The 21,307-nt window shown below is 57.7% G+C and overlaps 1 protein-coding gene across 2 annotated transcripts in view; it reads right to left on the bottom strand.

Annotated features, from left to right (window-relative positions):
• DIS3L2 (DIS3 like 3'-5' exoribonuclease 2) overlaps window positions 1-21,307 on the bottom strand; it is a 307,560-nt gene that overhangs the window by 5,219 nt on the left and 281,034 nt on the right. For both annotated transcript variants that reach the window (XM_081051782.1, XM_081051783.1), the window contains exons 15-16: window positions 2,526-2,709; window positions 1,756-1,842 (exon numbers count right to left, since the gene is read on the bottom strand). In XM_081051782.1, coding sequence (XP_080907908.1) covers window positions 1,756-1,842; window positions 2,526-2,709 — 271 coding nt within the window. The remainder of the gene's footprint in view (window positions 1-1,755; window positions 1,843-2,525; window positions 2,710-21,307) is intronic.

Below are 21,307 nucleotides of genomic sequence, written 5' to 3'. Positions count from 1 at the left end.
GAGCCCTGGCCACAGGCCCTGAAGCTACTTGCCCGGTGTCCCTGAGCTCTCAGGGCTGGGAAGCAAGGACATGCTGCTGCCTGGGATCAAGTGACCAGCCTCCTCGCCGAGAGCCAGTCACACCCTGCGTGCGCACTTGCTTGCTCCCCGCTGTTGCTCACTCTCACACTCACACCCTCCTGTGTGCCCGGCTACATGGACAGCAGGCTCCAGCTTCTGTGCGTATGGAGGCCCTGGAATTCAGGGCACAGCTGGTGGTGACCTGCTTGGCTCCCCAACTCTGCTTCCCTTCCAGCTCCTGCTGGGCCCTGGGTTATGTCTGGGGCAAGTCTCTGGGGGAGGTGGGAGCTGCCTCTACTCTGAGCCACATTTGGGCTTTGTTCTCAGCAGTGGCCCAGTTCCCCAGAAGAGCTGGGTGAGGAGGACAGAGGGCCCTGGCTCCCTTGCTGGTGTCTCTGGGCAAAGTGGGATGGGTGGGGACTGTGGCTTTCCCACAGAGACCAGCCATCCCTGGGACAGCCCTGTTTCAGCAGCTCACTTAGGACTTTCGTGCTCACTGCTGGTACCTCTGGCTGGTTCCCTGTCCCTGCCCCAGTTCTTGGGGCTGGGAGAACAGGGGCACTAGACTCTGGGTACTCCCTGCCATCAGATCCTGAGGCAAAGGCTGGCCTCGGAGGGTACTGGCAGGCCAGGTCAGAAGTCCAGTTTTTTTGGGGTTCCAGGTGACTCAGAAGGGGTCTCCTTTCTGTGGGGCTGCAAGGCTGGCTTGATCTTGGAGGTGGATGGCTTCTAGGGGCAGGGAATGCACAGCACAGCCAGGAGGCAGTTCCTGGGACCCAGGGGCAACTGGAGGGCAGGATGGTGTCCAGCCTGGTGGCCACAGGCACCCCCTGACCCTGTGTGGGGTACGTTAAGGAGTTTGGTATGGGGCAGACACTTGTGACTGGGGCAGCCAGACCTAAACAGGCCCGATGGCTCCATTCCCGTCACAGCTTAAGGTGTTAGAAAAGAAACCAGCTGTGGCCAGCTGAGGCGATCTGGTTCTTGTGAACAGAATGAACCTGCTGAGTGACTGAGCTCCTGAAAAACGGTTTGTCACTGTCTCCCAGCCGGGCTGTGGCCCAGAACTAGCCCATTAGCATGTGCAGCTCCTGCTGGCTTCACAGTCCACTGGGTGGGCTCCTTCCCAAGGTGCTCGGGCCTGCAGGGGTTGGAGTTCGGCCTCAGAGGGCTGAGAGGCTGCCAGGAACAAGCCATCATCTACCTCTCAAGCTGCCAGTCCGTTATCCTGTCTGCAGACAGGCCCATGGCAGGACACCCCTTCTCGTGGCTGGTAAGAGGGAGACTTCTCTACTGGGGTCCATAAGCTGCGGCGGGGGCTGAGGACTGCTCCCCTGGACAGGCTGCTCCCTTCCAGGGTCTCCATCTGGCCACGAGTTGCCGACAGGCTCTCATCCCCTTCCCCAAGCTGGTCTGTGGGGAATCGGGCCTGTAGGCTTGGTGTATGCCCTGTGCTTTCTGCAAGGCACAGAGCCCAGGAGGCCAGGCAGAGGGCAGTGGGGCTCAAACTGGGCCCTCTAACAGGCCCAGACAAGCCGTCCTTGAGCAGGTGGCAGCAGATCAGGCTCAGGAGCCCCACCATCCTAGGCGTTGCCTGGGGGCGCCTCCCCACCCTCCCCTGAGGTCCTCTGCATGTGCAGAGGTCATGAGTGCTCCTGGGAGATGGGGGATGATGGGGGACTAGGCCCCCCTTACCTGCATGGGCCGAGAGCACATGTTGGTGAGCACCTCCTTCCGGGCCAGTGAATACTTGTCATCTCCAAATAGTTTGGTCAGACTTTTCTAGAAGCAAACCCGTGTGATATGCAGTCAGGCTTAGGAAGAGGCTCTGGGGCCTGTCACCCGCTGAGCATCTGAAACCCACTTCTGGGGAGGAAGCGTCAGCTGAGGGGCCCAGCCCGGCTCCGATGGCCATGGGTGGCGTGCAGGGGAGCCAGCAGCCTCCTGTTGTGTCCCACACTGGGCCTGACTCGAGGTCAGTCCTTCCGCGTCTAGCCGGCTGGCCTGGACAGACTGGTTTCTAGCTGTCTGACCCAAGGCACCTTCTCACCCACCCCAGGCCTGGGGCACAAGTAGCAATAGTCTCCCGCCTGGAAGATCAGAGCTGAGGCCATGGATTCCTGAGCCCCGTGAGGCTTAGTTCCAGGCAGGGAACACTGGACGCCACTTACCATAAAAGCGTTCTCTGGCTTCCGATGGTCCCAGCCCCTACTGAAAGCCTCTGGGCTCAGGCCTAGCCCATCCCTGGCTATAGGACCCCTGCCTACAGCCGAGCCTCAAGGAGCCTCCTAGCCGGGGCCTGGTGGGCGACTCAGAGGCCTTCTCCCCACGGCCTCCCCTCTCTCTTGCAGGGGAGTTCTGACTGAAGGAGACAGACGAGAACACAGAGCCTGCGGCACCTCCAACCCCCAGGCCCTCCTCATCCCCAAACAGGGCCTCTCCCTGCCCGCGCTCCCGGCACTCACATTGATGGTGCTGGCGGAGCTGATGTCCATGGGCAGCCCCATCTGGTCACAGAACTCCTCCAGGTCACTGAGCATCCTGGCTTGGGGTGGGGGGTGCCGCCGCAGCAGGGCCCGCTCGGGGAAGGCCCGGTGGATCTTGTGGGCCACTGCCATGTTGGCCAAGAGCATGAATTCTTCCACCAGCCTACAGGGGGGAAGGCCGGGGTCAGGGGGGAAGGCTGGGGTGGGGGGGGGAAGGCCGGAGGGGTGGGGTGGGGGGGAGGGGTGGGGGAGAAGGCCGGGGTCGGGGGGGAAGCGCCGGGGTGGGGGGAAGGCTGGGGTGGGGGGGGGAAGGCCGGAGGGGTGGGGTGGGGGGGAGGGGTAGGGGGAGAAGGCTGGGGTGGGGGGGGAAGGCCGGAGGGGGGGTGGGGTGGGGGGAAGGTGGGGGGAGAAGGCTGGGGGGTGGGGGGGGAAGGCCGGAGGGGGGGGTGGGGGGAAGGTGGGGGGAGAAGGCTGGGGGGAGGGGGGGAAGGCCGGGGTCAGGGGGGAAGGCCGGGGTCGGGGGGAAGGCCTGGGGTGGGGGGGAAGGCCGGAGGGGGGGTGGGGTTGGGGGGAGGGGGGGAGAAGGCTGGGGGGAGGGGGGGGAAGGCTGGGGTCAGGGGGGAAGGCCGGGGTCGGGGGGTGGGGGGTGGGGGGGGGGAAGCGCCGGGGTCGGGCCGCTCCCATTATTCCCCAGGTCCGGGCTGGCTGGCTGGCTCTCTTGCTCCCTTAGTCTCTGCTTAGAGATGCCCCCCACCCCCATCCCCCCCATCCAATCTACTTTGTTCCTCTCTCTCACTTCCTGCTCACGCCCCTCACTGTACTAATCAGCCTCTATACTCTTCTGGAGGTGCGGGGTGGGGGGGGGGGGGTGGGGGGGGGTGGGGGGGGGTGTCTGTCTCATTCCCTGCTGTAGCCGCAGGGCTTGGCACCCTGCCTGACCCAGAAAGGGCACTTAGTAAAGATCTCTGCTGAGTGACCTGCCTCCAGAACCCTCAGGGGCAACCCCAGCTGTAAGAAAACAATGTGCCACCCTGGGGGGGTGTGGAAGGCGTGAGCAGACCCAGGGCTGCCCCTTCCCAGGAGTGCTGGGCTCCTCCTCCCCCTGGGGAAATGGGGGTTTCTGAGAATGAACAGGAGCGTCACAGACAGCAAGCGTGGACTCACGCCTCCCGGTAAGGCAGAGGTGCTGTTGGGATTCCAAACCCTACCCAGTCAACCTCTTAGGAGTGAAAATTCCACTTTCGCTTCACTTGAGTGTAATGAGAATCAAGAGTAAGTAGGACTAGATATGGCTCCAAATGAAAAGACAACAGCACGCCAAGAACCTAAGGGGACTGATGGAGGATGGAAGTGTGCCAGAATTGAGGGGTCAGGCACCGAGGGATGCTGGATCATAGGCCTGAGGTCAGCCCCCCCCCCCAATCTGGGGCAGGAGGTCCACGCGCTGCTCCCCACCTGGGGCTCCCGTGGGGGGACAAGTGCATTAGAGCTGAGGCCTCTGGGAAGGGGGCTCACGCAGTTCTGGTGCCCTTGTGGCCAGAGTGCCCTGCGTGGGCAAAGCCTTACCCAGCTTAGGGAAGACTCCCCTGCCTTTAATCTGAACCCCAGGTTGCATGTCAAGCCTGGCCTTCTCCCATGGAGGAAGTAGAGCTCAGGGAGGAAGCTCCAGCAGGCATGGCAGCAGCCGGAGGCCCAGCGTAAACGTCCCCTTCCTGGAGGTGTGGGCAGTACTACAGGGTGAACTTCGTCACCTTGCCAAGCTCTTGCAAAGAAAAGCAGCCAGTGAGTGAGGAGAGAGCGAGCGTGAGGGTGCGGAGCCCCTCCGACTAGGCTGACCTCGGCAGGAGCATGGCTCCAGTCTGCCAAGCTGTCCCCAGCGCACACCTGTCTCTCTCAGAAGCCCTCTCCACACTTTGTGCGCTCCTAGCCCCTCCTGTAGCACCGAGGGGCAGGCATACAGCTGGGGCGCAGGACTGCAGGCTCTGGCCTCTGCTGGCCTGCCGGTGAGAGGCCCAGGGGGGCATGACACATTCCTTCATTTCCCACTGGGATGCCTAACAGCCTTTCAGGGGGCCATCCTGACAGTACCCCCCCACCCCAGTCTGCCCATGAGCATCACTTCCTGCTGAAAAGCCCGAGTACAGGCACCTGCACTGACCACCAAATCAGAGACGAGATCTGGGTCCTGGCTCCACATGTTCTCGCTGTAGGAGCCTGAATGAGTCACGGACCTTTTCTGACCCTCCTTTTTTTCAAATGTAGAACGGAGACAATGGCACCTGCTTCACAGGGTGGCTGTAGAGACCGACGGGGTAAGACCTGTTTTAAGGGCAGACCCTGTGCCCGAGTTGTGAGCCTCAAGACATGACAGGTGCTTTTGTCTCTCCCCACCTTCCATGCCCAACGGCCTGGGGTCTCCCCAGGGTGCCCTGTGATTTTCAGCCCTGCCATCCATCCCTCTCCTCACCCTTTCCACGCCATCCCTGAAGGCCCAAGCTAAAGGCGCTCTCCATCCACCTGGGCACTTACTGCTACCCAGCCACGTGGCAACTTGGCAACAAGGGCCAGGCTGCTCTACGGTCACCTTGTCACCGTCTAGCACTGACGCTTCATATTTGTTTTTGTTACTTAGGTCTTGTCAACCCAAGAGGAGTCTTCAGTTCATGCTTGATAAATGTCTGATTTGATTCATTGTCTGCTCCTGGTCAGACATTGCAGCCCATCACCACCTAAATAAATGTATATTCATTCATTCGTTTGTTCACTCAACAAACATGACGGTGCCAGGCAGTTCTGTACTTGTCTCCCCAGGCAGTCGGAGCACCGCTAGGGGCAGGGGCTTGGAGCTCGCCTCCAGCCCAGCGACGGGCTTCGGCGAAGACTCGGGGCTGCATTTTGCAGCGTGGCCAGCAGGGGGCAGCATAGCCCCACAGCAGGGCTGCCATCAGGCTGCTAGCAGGCTAGGGACCGCTGGGCAGGGCACAGCAGCAGGGCTGGGCTGGGGCGGCTTCCGCCTGTGCCCCCACCCCTGGGTCAAAGAAACAATGATGCTCCTGTTCCCAGTTCCTGCAGGGGCTCCCACTTCACCTCTCAAGGTCTTAAGTAAGGACAAGAATAGGAAGAAAGGTATGGGGGAGGTGGGGCCAATGTCCAGGGCCCCAGGCAACGACCACGGACCCCAGTCGAGCTGCTTCTCCAGTGACCCCACTATGTGTCCCCCCCATGGACCTCCGGTTCAGTGCCACGAGTCACCTGCGGCTGGTGAGAGAAAAACACGTGCGCTCTTACTAACCTCGAAAGTCTGGCGAAGCTTTGGACTCAGAGGCTGACCTTGGACAGGTCCCTTTGGTGCGGGTAGAGGGGAGGGGGTATGTGGGGGGGAGGCTTCAAATCTCTGTGTCGTAAGCCCTCCCTCGTGACAGGGGAGAGGGGAGTTAAGCAGAACCCTCTCCAAGACAGTTCGCTGATACCAAGCATTCATCCCAGAAACAGGTCAATGTCACCAGCCTGGGAGGTGGTGCAGCAATAAGCCAGGATTCCCTAAGTGCGTCAGGGCTCATTAATGTTCTAGGATAGCTGCAGGGACCATTTCCCCACAACCTGTTCTAAAATCCTTCTTATATCAGCAGGTGGGAGAGGGAGAGTTAGAGAGAACCCGCAAAGTTGTGAGCATGAGAAAGCAGGAGGAGGGTGGCCGGTTAGCTCAGTTGGTTAGAGCGTGTTGCTAACACCAAGGTTGCCGGTTCGATCCCCACATGGGCCAATTTGAGCCGTGCCCTCTCTAAAAAAAACAAAAAAAAGAGAAAGCAGGAGCGGGGCCTGGAGTGTCCTGGCGGTCAAGCCCTGGGGTGGCTGGGAGGGGCGCAGCGCAGATGGAACTGGGTCCCCATGGAGCACAGGAACACAAAGGCCGAGGAAAAGCCAAGTGGCCAGTCGTCAGATTCCAGAGTTCACGACTCACTGTCAACAACTTGGTCAGCAGCCATGGGAGGGAGAACTGTGCTGGGCCAGGGTGGGGCGGGGGTGGGGGGTGGGTGGGTGTCATTGCTCTCCTCTTGGGCGCAAAGGCCCCTCTCACCAAGATCTACAAGTTCCCTCCTCCCCACTTCGTCAGTTCCCTGGAAGGACCAGCAGGGGGCCCCCAACAGCTTCTTTCCACAGGACCTGGGACGTGGCAGGAGCAGCTTAGAACCCAGAAACTTCTGGGCTGGAAAGAGCCTTAGTTTATAAACTGCAGCCCAAGGGCCAGGGGTCTGTGGGCTCCAAATCAGTGCTTTTTCCTCCCCCAAAGCCAGTCTGGGCTGAGGGCTGCAGTCGGGGACAGTGAATGTGCTCTGCGGGGCAGGGTGATTAGAAGAGGAGCTCCGATAGCTGACCCCGTCAGCAAGCCCCCTTTCACCCTGACCTCCTTCCTCTCTTAGGAACAGTGCTGCACGCACAGGCCTGCAGCCGGACCTCAGACGATGCCCCAAGCTCCTCTGGGTGCGGATGTACCTGAGGGCAAACTGCACACCCTGAGATCCGGGAACCCGACTGGGGATGGCTGGGCACGTGCCCTGGCCCCAGACCTTGCTCCCTGACCTGGGTACCTGTCCTGATCGTCGCCCACCACCCCCACCAACCCCTTCCCTCCCAGCATGGCACAGGCATGAGATCACTCAGCCCTGCTGGGGGGGCAGGGGTGGGGGGCGTGAGCTGGAACTCAGCAACTGTCTGACAATTGCTCTAAACAGGGGCTCAGGGATGGCTGCCAGCCAGAATCACCTTCCAGAACAGCAAGCCAAGCCCTCGGAGACGGGGCCTTGGTCCCAGGCCTGGCATCTGCTGAGCATATGGAGCCCAGTCCCACTGGGGGGTCCACCACTCTGGAGGTCTGGGGCGGGCTCTGCTGTGACAAGACAGCTGCCCGGCCAGCTGGGGGCCAGGCCAGGTCGCAGCTGGGCAGCACTCATGTGCAGCATCCCACCTACCTGTGCTCTGGGCCTCCAGGGGCTGGAGGACCAGGGGAAGGGCAGGTGAGAGGCTTCTCATCCTAGGGAGGAGCTGAGCAAGCCCAGAGGTGGCAGAGTCCCTCAAGTGCTATGGCGGATGGCAGGTAAGGCCACGAGCAACCTGCACACAGTTTCACACACTCCTCCCACAGCAAAGATGGCTCTGGTCTAGAACGGTGTTTCCCAAAGTGTGTTAGTGTTACTTAAAGGAAAAACAGTATAAATGTCTGAAACCTTATTTCACTTGATGTTTTCATTACAGGACATCCCTTCTCCTTTCAGGGGCTAACGTGCATCATGACCTGACAAGTAGCACTGGACACAGCGTTTACTTCTTGCTGGCAGCTGAACCCGTTTGTGTCGCATCTTAAAGGCTGATGTGTGGGGAACGGCCACTCCACCTGCCAGGGGTCAGACAGTGGCTGAATGACAAGTGGGCTAAAACCTCTGCTCCTTTGGAGGAAGACTGCCCATCCCGGTCCATGCCCCTCTGCTCGTCTGGAAGATGGCGGCTGTTTTGTGAATCAGGGGTCTGGATGTGTCTGTGGCCATGAGAGGTCCTCTGGTTGGGTGGCTGGGGGTGTCCTATGGTGGGGCTCCTGACCCTACTTCTCTCCTGGCTCGCTGTGCACAGGCCAAGCCACCTGGAGAGGAGAGATGGTTACCAGCTCCGCAGCTTGCCTTGGATCCCAGCTCTGCCACTCACTAGTTGGGTGATTTCAGATACATTTCTTAACCTCTCTGAACCTCAATTTATTGGCCTGAAAAATAAGGATGCAATATACCAGGGCCTGGCCTAATGACATTATCATTGCGCATATGTGGATGTGACTGAGCCGGGTGGCCCCAACCCCAGGGCCTCGGCTGAACACAGTAACATGCCCAGAAGCCTCTGTTGCTCCCACGAGGCCGCCCTCCTGGTGCTAGGCCTCCAGCTCCTACTGGCTGGCCTTCCTACTTCTAGGCAGGCCTGCTCTGTTTCCTTCTTCACACCCAAAGTGCTGCAATCCTTCTCGAAGGCAAATCTGGTTCCGTCCCTCTCTTGCCGGAAGCCTTTCCGGGACTCCCAGTGTCCTTGGGACAGTTCCACCTCCTGGTAAAATGAGGTTCGCCAGGCTTTTTGTCATGTGCCTGGGATGACCTCTCCCTTCTCCCCACCCCCATCCCATTCACTGCAGCCATAATGAATTCTTGGGGCTATTTCTTGCTGTTCCCTCAGCCTGGAATCCCAGACCACTCTTCTCCCATCTCTTTTTCTCAGCTGTCCCTTCCTCTGGGGGGGCAGCATGAGGTGCCCACCCATGTGCCTCCTAGATGTCCCATTCGTACCCCATCACAGCCTTTAGCCCACACTACTGTGAGTGCCTCTGATCATGGCTCTCTCTCTCTCCACGCCCCAGTGCCGCCTACCCCCGTCCCAGTGCCAGGCCTGGCTCAGGGTACAGCCTCAGCACATCTGTGCAGAATGACAGTCACAGGATGGGGCACGTTCAGGAGTTGGGACAGCTCGGTCCCTGCCACCAGGCCTTTTCTGCTGAGGCACACAGCCCTCACACATAGACTTCTGACTCCGAACACTTGCTGCCAGAGGTTGTCACGAATTTAAAGCTCTGCCTAAGAAAAGAGCTCCACTGAAATCATTCCCAAAGAAGGCAGGAGAGAAGCAACAGCCTTTTCCTGCTCTCTCCTCCACACTCAGTCTACAGAGCACTGTTCCACTTAATGAGCCCGAGGCGCTGTTATCTAAGAGATAACAGAGGGATATGCCTCCCAGCTAGAGCCCTTCACTTGTTTCTTGGTTCTTACTCATCCTCAAACCTTTCTGAGCTGCTGCTGTGGGTCAGGGCAGTAAGAAGGGACGAGACACCCAGTAAGCACCTGCCGCAGATGACACCACATGCTAGCTGCAGCTCGTTATACCCTCCTGCAGCCCTGGCAGCCATTTTCATCCCTTCCTCTGGGTGGGGAAGCCTAAGGTGCACAGAGGAAAGGTGACTGCCCCAAGGCCCACAACTCTCTAAGCGACCAGCAGGGTTGTGTGACCTTGAGGCGCAGCTGCCTGCGTGGGTGCTGGGCCCTGCTGCTGCCAGAGAGCCTCCGCTTGCCCTCCAGGAAGCCCCGGCCTAAACACAAGATCAATTCCAGGCAAGGTGGAGGGAAATACTTTATACAAAAGTATACTTTATACAAAAGGGACGGAATTGTAAAAGTGTGAATGCAAAACAAAGCATCAGGCATGTTTGGAAAACAAGAATCAAGGGGAGAGAAGGGCTGCATGGCAGGAGTATGGCCTGAGGGGGCCTGGGACTTCATCTGGGGGGGGGGGAGGTTGCAGAATGAGGGATGGACATGATGCAGAACCCAGTGGTGGTGGGGCCGGGCACAGCGAGGACGAAAGCTGAGGAGTCTGAGGGCTTGTAAGAAGCATTCAGAGGCAGCAAGAAAGGGCAGGTTGGCCAGAGCACAGAGGTACACACAAGGTGAGGCCCTGGGTAGACAAGACTTTCACTGTCACCGGGTGCGCAGAGGGGTGAAACAGGAGGGGGCGTAGAGGGGGACGAGCTGGCTGAGAGGTGAAGTGTCCTGAGGGAATAAGGCTGAGCTGGGGAGGTTCACATTGCAAACACCTGGTGAAGTGGAGAGGGGCCTGGAGACACCACTGGATTAGGGGAGGGGAAGCTCCAAGCCTCAGTGCCAGTGGGGGGGTGGGGCAGTTGATTCAGAAACCAAAAATTAAAGAGTGAGGGAGGCCGGCAATGGTAGACAACTCTCAATACACTTATTGGTGAAAGAAGCACGAGTTAAAGTCTTTTTCTCTGGAATGTTCTCTGATCGCTGTTGTAAGTACCCAAAAGATCTTAGAGGCAAAGGAGCTAATGTGAGAAAGAAGCTGAGGGTGAGTATTGACCAGCAGGCGCTGTCCCCTCAGAGCTGTGAGCTCCCAGGAAGGGTGGCCAGGCCTTGTTATTTGGGCAGAGAGGAGGTGGCTTGTGTGAGCCGCCCTCTGCTGAAGGAGGCCCCAGGAAGACCCCATGCACAGTGTCTCTTTCTACAGGAAGGGACAAGCCACTGGTTCCAGTGGCCCAGAGAGCAAAGGCCTTGCTAGGGCCCCAGCCAGTGAGGGGAAGAGGGGGCTAGACCTCGCATTCCCTGGCCCCTCGTGCAAAGCTGTCCTGAGGGCTCAGGGCAGACACGTGGGTGACCGGCAGCTGCAAAACACAGGAGGCCTCTGTGGAAGGAGCAGCTGGGTAAGCTTGGAGCACGAAGACGCCGAAGACGCTGTTCCTGAAACTGGCTTTTCAAGTCTACGGGGCACAGGAGAGAAGAGAGGCCCATACCCATCAGGTCATCCAAGAAAGGTCACATCAAAAAGGCTTAGGGACAGGGCAGCCTCTGTGGACAGACCCAGTGTGGGGGGTGTTGGTCCCTGCCCTGTGGCATCGGCAGGCACAGCGGAGCAAGCGGCTCTCCCCGAACTTGGCCCATCCAGACAGTGGAAGGAGGCTGGCGCTGGCCGCAGGGGCTCACCCAGCCCAGGCGTGCTGGCAGGCAGGCAGGCCGAGCTCCTGACCCTGCTCCTTCTGCTCACGCTCTGCTCCTGTGCGCTCATCCTCTCGACCTTGCCTGGCAAGAGCGGCTAGGCTGCCCAGGATCCTAGGATGTCCTGTTTCCAGATCCATTTACCAGCTAGACCAGATGAGAAACACCCCACCCCTTCCACTTTCAGAACACTCAGAAAGTGGCTTTGGGAACGACCGGGGAGCCAGGCAGCCAGAGCAGTGGCATGGCTGTTGCCCAAACCTGAAAATGCATCAATTTTCAAAGACCAAAACCAAGTAAGAGACTAGAGCAGCCTCTTCTGCCCTCAGCCACCAAGGCACTTGTCACAACTCTGGGGGGTCTCATGTAACTATAATTAGGTCACTCACAGGGATTGTTCAATTAGCTCTTGGTGAAAAGCTCTCACCTAGAGATAGGATAAGAATTGCTCCCAGCCAGTCTCACAGTCACTTCTGAAGACCAGCTTTTCCCCACTCGGGCAGGACCTCCCAGTAGGCCTGGGAGCCCTTGGGCTCTGCAGCACCATGATGGCAGCTGGGCCTCTCTCCGGAGCTGTGTGCCCGAGCATGGCCCCTTCTCTGTGGCTGAGCAGCCCACAGGGGCAGTGGGGTGGCCACCCTTAAGGGGACCTGCTGCTCCCCCCCAGCGAGTGTGGTGGGAAAGTGCAAGGGCCCCAGGAAACGGGCATGATGGGAGGCAGCAGTCCGATGAGCACTGCAGTGAGAGCTGCTGGGGCCCGGAAACTTTCAAGATCTTTGCTGCAGTTCCCTCTTAGGCCAGGCCAGGGTGGAGCTGGTGGCCTGTGAGCTGGAAAGTGGAGGCCTGGAGAAAGGGAGCAGCAGGCAGAGCAGGCTGGGGTGGGTGGGGGGCCCACTGGGCAAAATTCGGCAGATGACTGATGGGCGCCCACCCACAGCCGACGGGGTACCCTGCTTCAAGCACCTGAACGGTGGGTGCCGAGGCCACAGGGCTGACCACATGTCACAGCTTGGGCCTCTTGCTGACCCCTCTCCTCCTGGGCTCCCTGCAACCTGCTGAGCGTTTTGGACATTCCCATGAAACCACAGGGAAATGAATGGGGCCTAGTTCACAGGCATGGAAAACCCCAGAGGAGAAGGTCTCTGGAGCCAGACATAACAGGCCCTGCGGGCGAGGCCGGAGCCAGGTTTCCTCTTCTGTGAGGCTGAATCCACTCCAGGCCTTTCTATAGGTTCAGCAGGCGGGGCCCAGCTGCAGCGAGCACGGTTCAGCTGCTTGTTTTTCTAACTCAAAAGGAAGTCTCCAGAGGCTCGGCCCCTGGAGCAGGGGCCCTCGGGCCCTGCCAAAGGGAGGCCCAGTGGCTGCGGTAGGGAGGGGGCTGGGGGCTTGCTGGGGAGCCGGGTTGACAGGCAGAAAGCCCTTTGTCAGCGTAAAGCTAGCCGAGAAGCCTCGCTCCTTCCCAAGTTTCAGGGCTCTGCTCACGGAGGCACAGGGCAGCCCGCACGCGGCAGCGGCCGGGCGCTCATGGCAGAAACCTCGCCCTAAGCAGAACCAGGTGGCAGTTTCTGCTGGGCGGCCTCGCAGAGCTGGGTAATTAGGGCTTGCTGGCTCTGCCATGGTGTTGACACACATGCCTTTCTCTACTTCTAGCTCCTGTCCAACTGGAATTAGAACCGTGGACCAGAGGAGGTGTGGCCAAGATGCACGGAGGCCCAACCACCTCAGGGAGCCACCGCAGTGCCCCCCAACAGCTCTGCTGCCCTGCTCGGGCTCCCTTTCATGCCCCAGCCCAACAGTGGGCGCTGGCTTGGCAGCCTTGGACAAACTCAGTGTGGTCAGCTAAGTCACCACTGACATTGGGAGGGGTCAAGTTTGATTTTAAAATTAGGCTTTGGGCACGAAGATCTTTGAAAGAGAAGCGTATGCCAGAACACACAGGTGTTCTCTAGTTCTCTCTCTCTCTCTCTCTCTCTCTCTCTCTCTCTCTCTCTCTCTCTCTCTCACACACACACACACACACACACACACACAAAACACAGCTAGATAAGGGAGGCTGAAACACGTTTCCTGGGGACTCATGCTGCTTTGTTTTTGCAAGTTTCAGCATGCTCTGCTCACCTTCCCTGCCGCTGGGGAGGGAAGCTACGCTGGAGCAGGGCCCCCACCCCAGCCATGTGGTTACTAAAGGCTGTGAGCGAATAAGGAGAACCGCTGGTCAGGCTGGGCTTTCTGAGAACATTCTCTTATCGAGTCCTCACAAAAACCTTGCATGGGGAGGCGTAAGCGAGCCCTAATTTGCACAGAGGGAAACTGAGTGCCTGAGAGGCTAAGCGCAGCGAGCACACAGGTCACCACCAGGGGGGCAGGGCTGTGATCTGGAGATGGCGCTTTCTGACCCCAAAGCCTGTTCTCTGTCCGCCCTGGGTCTGCAGATGGGGAGGGGCTGCCAGGGCAGTTGAGGCCGAGACCTCCCTAGTGCAACTGGACGAAAGGGCAAGGTGTCCAGGAGAAGGTTTACTGGAATGGGCCAAACAGGAATCTGAGTCCTTTAGCTAAATAGTGGTTCCTCAGCCATAAAGAGGGGCTGTGTTTCTGGGTCTCCCCTGACCCCAGAGATGAGGGCCTGCAGAGGCTGGGGGCTACCTGAGTGGGCCACCCAGGGCAGCAAGATCTGCAGAGGCTCTCAGCACTGGGGAGGCCGTGTGGTGGGGTGCTGCTTCTTCACCGGGCTGCTGTCATCAGCCCCCCTCACACTGCCCTCCTGTGTGCACCTGGTCCAAGACCACAGGGAGGACATGCGTTGGCATGGGGACCTGAGCTGGGTAACTGCCTGGGCACACTGTGCAGAGCACCAGTCTCTGAAAGGGCCCCTGGGAGATCCCCCTAACTAACATTCTCTTTATGACTTCATGTGTGAAAAAGGCCCACGTGGGCCACAATTCCAGCCCTGCATGTGGGATGGTATCAGCTTTCTCAAAGACATTACATCTTGTAAATCCTGTGGGAAACCATCAGTTTTCTTTCTCACCCTAGCCCCAAGGCAGAACTGATGGTGTCCTGGAGCCAGAGCCATGCACATTTCCTGCTGGAGGCTGTTGGGGCAGGGTTGCCACCTGAGCGTCTCCCTGCCCCACAGCCTCTGCCTGGCCCAGACAGGGGCTAAGGACTGACTGCACTGGCAAATCCTTCCTCGATTATACCTGTTAGCTCCTAACTGACACAAATCACATCGCAGCCTTGTTCTGGCTTCTCCTCATCTGGGTCTCTACTTACCTGCACCTCCTCCTCCAGCCCCATCCCAGCTCCTCAGGGGCCATTCACGCCTGTCCAAAATGAAGCCCTCTCTGGCTGGCTCCGGCAGCTCTGTTTACCTTAATTCCCAGTGCCTAGGACACTATCTGGCATACAGTAGGTGCTCACCAAATCCATATTTTTATCTGCAATTGTTTGCTTTGTCTAAGCAAGACCAATACGTCAAATATCTATGGTGCTTTACGTGTTTTTCACAAGCCTTAGACCCCTCGTTCATAGGAAAGCAAAGGGAGGCTCTGAGGGGTTGCATGACGTCCCCAGGCTCACAGACGCCCCGCCTGCTTTTGCCTCAGGTGATCGCCTACCATAAGCTCCCCAAGGACAGGGAGCAGGGTTTCCTTAGCAGCCTGACCAAGGGCTCTGCTGACAGCCGGGCCTCAATAGAGGGCCTGTCCCAAGGCCATGCTGGTCCCCAGGGGAGGGTCAGTGGTGCTGGTCTGTCACATCACTCCTGTACTTTCTCACCCCTCACAGGTGGCAGCAGCTGCAGAACTGAGGTCACGCACCTCGACCTGGCTCTCTACCTCGGTGGCAACCCCAGATGGATGGAGCCTTTCCCCAAGGCTGCTTGCCGCCCCGTGTCTGAGACTGGCCATACCCGGCAGGCAAACACGCAACGCCACCTTCAGGCCTGGCTGGGCCGCGACAGTTTTGTAACTGTGGAGGTCTTACTTTAGCCCTTGCTTTGCCTGTGTTTCTCCTCTTGGAGGGACAAGGAGGGCAGGAGCAGGACTCAGCCCTCTGCCACTCCCCCTCCCACATAAGTGCTTCCTCTCATCTGCGGGCAGGGCTCGGGTCCCTTGGTCCCAGTGTTGCTGCTGGGATGAGCACAGGTGCTAAGCCCATTTGCTTTCACTGCTCTAGTTTTCTTGTCACTAACTGAAGGCTCAAAGGTTCTGCCTATGTCACCTGCGGACCTGTTTTGCTAATGCTACTCCCGCTCCATTTGTGGAAGTGTCCTGGCCCAGTTGGCGGAGCTGTCCGCTGGGTCATGGTCATCTGACCTTTACACACCTTGCTCTGAAAGCCTGCCCTGGGAGCTGGGGGACCCTGGGCAAGCCTCACACAGCCTTTCTAGTCTGTCCCCAGGGGGCGTTTTCTCACTGAACTCTGAGCTGGGCAAAGAATTCAGGCACTTTTCATATTTCCCCTGCTGCACTGCACACTGTCAGAAGCATCTCAGGCAGTCCTGTAGGTCAGTCCCTTGCCCAGCCTCTGACCGTGGGCAGGGCCCTCGGAGGATGTGGCTTCTGGCATCGAAGGCTGTGGGCTGTGGCCCCTGCACGCTCTCGCTGGCCTGCTCTGGCCCCAACCCAGCTTCCCTACCAAGTCACCAGGAAATTGACACCTCCATCCCTGGGCTCTCTTTGGGCTCCCTCTTGGGCGACGGGCATCCAGACTCTTGAGGATTCCCCCTGGAATCTCTCTGCCTGCCGCTCCCTAGCCCACCTTCTCCGCTCAGCCACATTGAGCTTTCAGCGCTCAGCGCAGGCCCAGAACTCATCTTGGATCTCCGGTTTTCCCATCTGGGGAGCAGGTCTCGCTCATCTCTATATCCCAGGGCCCAAGGCATGTGTAGGTTCTGATGAAGGGTTTGGGAACAAACGAGGTGTTTCAGAGACATGATTTGCTTGATGCTCTACAGAGAATGCTGAGGGGAAACAACGCCTGTTTTGGGGACTGGAAGCAGAGCCCCCCAGAAGAAGGGCCCAGGAGCAGTTCCTGCAGCTTTCCTTCCGCTATCCCTGCTGGAAGGCAGGCACGTGAGCTCGCAGACAGAACACAGACGGCTTCTGCCAGCCTGGTGGGACTCGCCGGCTTTTCTGTCATGGAATTCCTACCTGCCGGTAGATGGTTATCACTTAGATCCCACACAAGGTGACATGTGGCAGGGACTCATTTGTTGGTCACCTGAGCAATGAAGAGCCTTGTCCAAGGCAGCCGCCCCACTGTAAACGTGAAACCCAGCAGATTATACGAAACCTTCTCTCCTCCTGGGCTGTTTCCACTGGACTAACACTTGTCTTATCACCCACTGGGATGCGGTATGTTGAGTCTGGCAGAGCTCTTCATTTGTTACGTGACTTTTAAAATATTGACCCACCGTTTTATGAACTAGGTTCAGAGTGGTTGAAATGGAGGTGCTCCCGTCTGGAGCTCTGGGCTTCCCCAACATTGCCATGTCCTCCCCCTGCCCCCCGCCCCGGCCAATGTGCAGGACACACCAAGGCACTGGCTCTCCCTCTGCACGCAGGAAGGGGCAGGTGGGCGCGAGCAAGGAGACTGCTGCTTTCACCCCCATCTCTACCCCCTGGTCTCTGGCCAGTGAAAGCTCCCACACACAGGCCGAGTGAAGACTTCAGCTCTTTCTGGGTGCCACCCTCAACTCTACCTTGGACCCAAGGCCAGAATAATCTGGATTAGGCCTTTCATCCCTCCAGGCGAGCTGGGCAGATGGTAAGTCAACACTGCAAGGCCCATGAATGTCAATGCCTGACGGGACTCTTCCCCAAACTGCCACTCGGAGTCCATCTTTTAGGGCAGCCCAGGATGCAGATGGGAGGCCTGTTTATCCAGGACACAGAGACACTCTAGGAAAGCTGATCACCTGTGACACTGGCCCTATTTTTGTGGGAGCTTCCTTATGGGGAGCCCAGGCCAGGCCTGGGCAGCCATTCATGACTAGAAAGACCGGTCGATTCCATGCAGCCTTCTTGAGGGTGGGCATTGCTCCTCGTGGCACAGGTCACAGCACCCAGGGCTCTGCGGCCTCAGCCCGGCTGCCCCTACCTGGGGGCAGGCCCCACCCAATGCCCTGTGTGGTTCCCTGGCTGCCTGCCCAGGAATGGCTACAGCCAGCCATAGGAGCAGTGACACTTACAAGCTGTGCCTAATACCCTGTCACAAAGAGTTCTGAGAAAGAAGTGGCCCCGGCCACTGCATGCAAGGAGTGTAAATGGAGAGACCGAGCAATGTGCTATATCTGGGAGTCTCCTGGACTTTTAGGGAGAGGTGGTCAGGAGTGGGGTGGGGAGAGCCATTTTCCTTCCATCCTTAGAGGGTCACTCTCACTCCAACAAAGACTGACAAGAGAGCACACGGAGCCCGATGAGCCAGCTCTCAACTCTGAGCTCAGCTTGTCGGGAACTGGTCAGCCTCTTTTCTCCTGGCTTCCATCCCCTGTCCCCTCCCTGCCACCTGCCTCCCCTGGGTGGGCTGGCCTCCCACACTGACTCGCCTGCTGAGCGGAGACGGAGACCAGCACACAGGCTTTCCCATACTGGCGGGGGGAGGGGGAGAGACACGTCACAGGGACTCTGTTCCCCGCCTCCTTTGTACACTTGTGCCACAGAGCTCGTCACCGCTCATGAATGCTGGTTCACACCCATCTTCCCCAATGGGCTGTGAGCTTCAGAGAGCAGGAGTTTCCTGTCACTCGTGCTCAGTGTGGCAGTGGCACTAGCAGGTGTGTGATAAAGCCTGCTGAACAAGCAAAGGAATGGTGTCTAGGTGTCGGCTGAAAACAGCTGGCAGCTGGCCCTTCGACCCACGAGGCACGTGTGCAGACCTCCTCCGGCCCTTCCTCATGCATTCAGGCATTTCCTAGGGGTCCCTGTCTAAGCTGGCAGTGGGAAACCCACCCGGCATGTAATGACTGCAATTCTGAATAGACTCATTTCCTGAAGACTCCTGTGGTTCTCCTGTTCCAGCCCAGCTTTCTTGGGGCTCTGACCAGCGCTGGCCAGGTCTCCACGAGGCCTGGCCTGGATGGGAAGGACGCACGGAAGGCAGGAGTCCTCTCTTGGGGACAGGCGGCTTCGCTTTATATCAGAGCACCGTGGAGCAGCCTCCACCTAGGGTTCTCGCTCACCAAAGTGGAGGGAAATGTGGGGAGTCGTCCACCACATACCACCTGGTAACCTGAGGCGGGCCCGCCTCCTCAACCTCCACTACCTACACCCCCGAGTTTCCCCTTGTGAGGATTAAGTGAGATACACTGTGTAAAGTTCTTATCCTGCGGGCCGGCGTGTTGTTAAATATTCCATAAGTATTTTTCATTACTATTATTATTATTTTGAAAACCTTAAGGTGAAAAGGGTCTGGTGATACTAAAAGAAGAAAAGGAGGCTGGGAACAGAACCTGAGCACAGCCAGCATTTGCTGGGCACCTGCAGCGTTCCGGGGATTGTACTGGGGGCTGGCACGAGCTACTGGCCTTGCTCTAGGGCGCAGGGAATCAGAAGATGAACACACTCATGCTCAGTGTGGCACTCAACCCCCACCCCCCCACTTCCACAGAATTTCTTAGAGTCATAAACTGGCCCTTTCCTGGGGCATTTATTTAGCGAGCTCCCACAAAGTGTTCTCAGCGCTTTGGGCAATGGAGCCCTCTGACGATCTGAGGAAAGCAGTTTTACATTCACCCCCACCCTGTACCCACGAAACATGTTTCAGGCAAGCCAAAGGCAGTGGCCTTGCTGCAGGGCCCACAGGAAAGCACTGGTTGTCCTGAGGAGACAGAAGTACACGAACAGCACAGGACTTATGTCTGATGACACCAGCTGGAAACTTCGCTGGGAAAAAGCCTAAAGGTATGAAGAACTTCTTCCGCTTCAAAAATAAAACATGGAAGAATCTGGTGGTTTCTCAGAATATTTGCGACACAGAAGATGGTGACCAGCTAACTGGTCTTTCATCTACACTGAAGACTAATGAGAGGAAACAGATTTAGGTTAAACTGGAGAGCTGTTAGAACTCAGGAAGAACTTGCTAACGTGACAAATGCACTGAACAATCCAGTTCAAAGTCAACTGAAAAAGTACATCACCTCGCTCATCTGGAACTCAACCACACACAACCCTGAAATTGGAAACATGGGGCAGAAACAGGAAAACAAGCAACAGAGCCTGTGGGCGGCCACCGCAGGTGCTGGAGCCGGCGTCACATGTGACTGACAGGGTAGCCCCCTTCGCTCCTCACTCAGAACCTTCCCTCTTCTTGAACCACTAACTATTCCAACCCTCCCCTCTGCTTCTTACTGATCTCACACCCCCATGGGGCCTCACACGCACCGCTGGGATGGCGAGGGGGCTATGGCTTCTTCTGGAAGGCCGTGGAGAAGGAGCCAGTGGCCTTGACTGTAAATAAATGTGGACGCAAAGACAGACGGGGCTGGGCATCTGTGATGCTGCGTGGAGGCTCGCAGCGCCGTGGGGCCCTCAGTGCAGGGCCAGAGGGCACAGACAGCACGGCACACCACAGGAAACACGCTAGTGTCACGACGGAAACACTGTGAACAATCCTAAACCATCAGAAAGGGGTCCGTTCTGTCCAGTCAACGTGATCAAAGCCAACATTAGGTGTATAAATTACAATAAAAGTTTTGGTGCTGGAAATAATCAATCCCTTTCCAGGTGAAACTGTGGTTCTATATAGAACGATTCCTTTGCTAAGGTTCCAGATGGATCACACATTATGCTATTTATCTAATGATCATGGCTGGCGTACCATTGTGTGAGACACGGAGGAGAAGACGCCTGAGGACACGCAAGGAAGCTGCCAAGAGTCAGGGTGCCCACCTGGCACTCGAGAGGGAGATGCTGAAAGGTGAGTGAGGTGCTGCTGCCTCCGCGAGCCTCACTTCCCAGTGCTCCCCAAACCCTGCAGCTCCAGGGTGATAAGAGCGGGGTCCTCAATCCCAGGAAAGGAGCCACGTTCTCTGACATCCCAGGCCATTCTCACATTTGGAACCTGACTGACCATCCTGGGCTTGGAGGGCAGACACTGTCTCGCTTGTTTTCCACCTGGCCCAGGAGAGCCTGGCATGTCCCTGGGGCCAGATATGGGGTCACACAGGGTCGGCCAGGGTAGCTCTAAGTCAGTGGAGTGATACGTGTTCTGTCGTATCAGCTGGGCCTTGCTGTGTTGGGTTTTCAGAATAGCTGCATTAAGTCGGCCACTGCCTTTTGCTTGACTCAATGGCCATGAGCTGGGCACATGCTGAGTCACTGGTGAGCTCTTTGCCCACCTCGGTGCCCACCGTTGGCGAAGTGTCCTAAGAAGAGAGAGTAATTATGTTCAATTCCTTTTCAATAAATAAAGCAGTCCCTAGGTGATTTATATCAATTGATGGCCTTTGTCATCAAGTACAGCAATTTCTTCAGGCTCTGGAGGCTTCCTGCCCAAACACCAAGAAAAAGCCACAATGCCGCAGGGAGCTGGGGAGTGGCAGTGAAGACAGATCAGACACACTTCCCCACAGAGAGCACAGCCAAAAGCTGAGAGAGCCAAGCACATTCTGGTTGCCTGCCAGGCAGCTGCAGGAGGTGACAGCCATGGGCACCTTTCTTCAGGCTTGGAGCCAGCACGCAATCCTGTGGCCGGTTTCCTATATGGGCTGACTCCCTGAGAGTATCTCAGGCTTCTGTGGCCTGGGTCCGTACTCCGGACTTCTGGGTATCCGAGAGAGGGTGTTTACACAGAAGGACCTGCTACTCTAAGTATCTAAGCATGCCCTGGGGTCTGCACAGCACACTGGCACGCAGGGGGCCTGAGGCACACACCCCACCTAAGAGGAACTGAGTGGGCCTGTTCACCAAATGGGGATGGCCTGAATACCACCAGACTCTTCTAGAACTCCTTGAAGCCCTGGAAAGGGACAGGCCTCCTTAGGTTTAAAAACTGCTCAAAAAGCTAGCCATAGGGGCCAAAGAGCAGCCCCCACCCCGGATATGAATCCGTGGATGGACAAACAACCAGAGAGGCAGAGAACTCTTTCTCTGCCATGGTCACGCCAGGAAATTCTGAAAAAGGTATGGATGTAGCAAAAAAGATAGGTGTAGCGAAAAAGATAGGTGTAGCAAAAACAAATATGCCAATTCTGCCCATCTTCTCTCATTGCTCAAAGCATGTCACCAC

This window comes from Rhinolophus hipposideros (assembly GCF_964194185.1).
Source record: "Rhinolophus hipposideros genome assembly, chromosome: 6".
In the NCBI taxonomy this organism is placed as follows: Eukaryota; Metazoa; Chordata; class Mammalia; order Chiroptera; family Rhinolophidae; genus Rhinolophus; species Rhinolophus hipposideros.
This window is presented reverse-complemented; position numbering and strand designations above follow the sequence as displayed.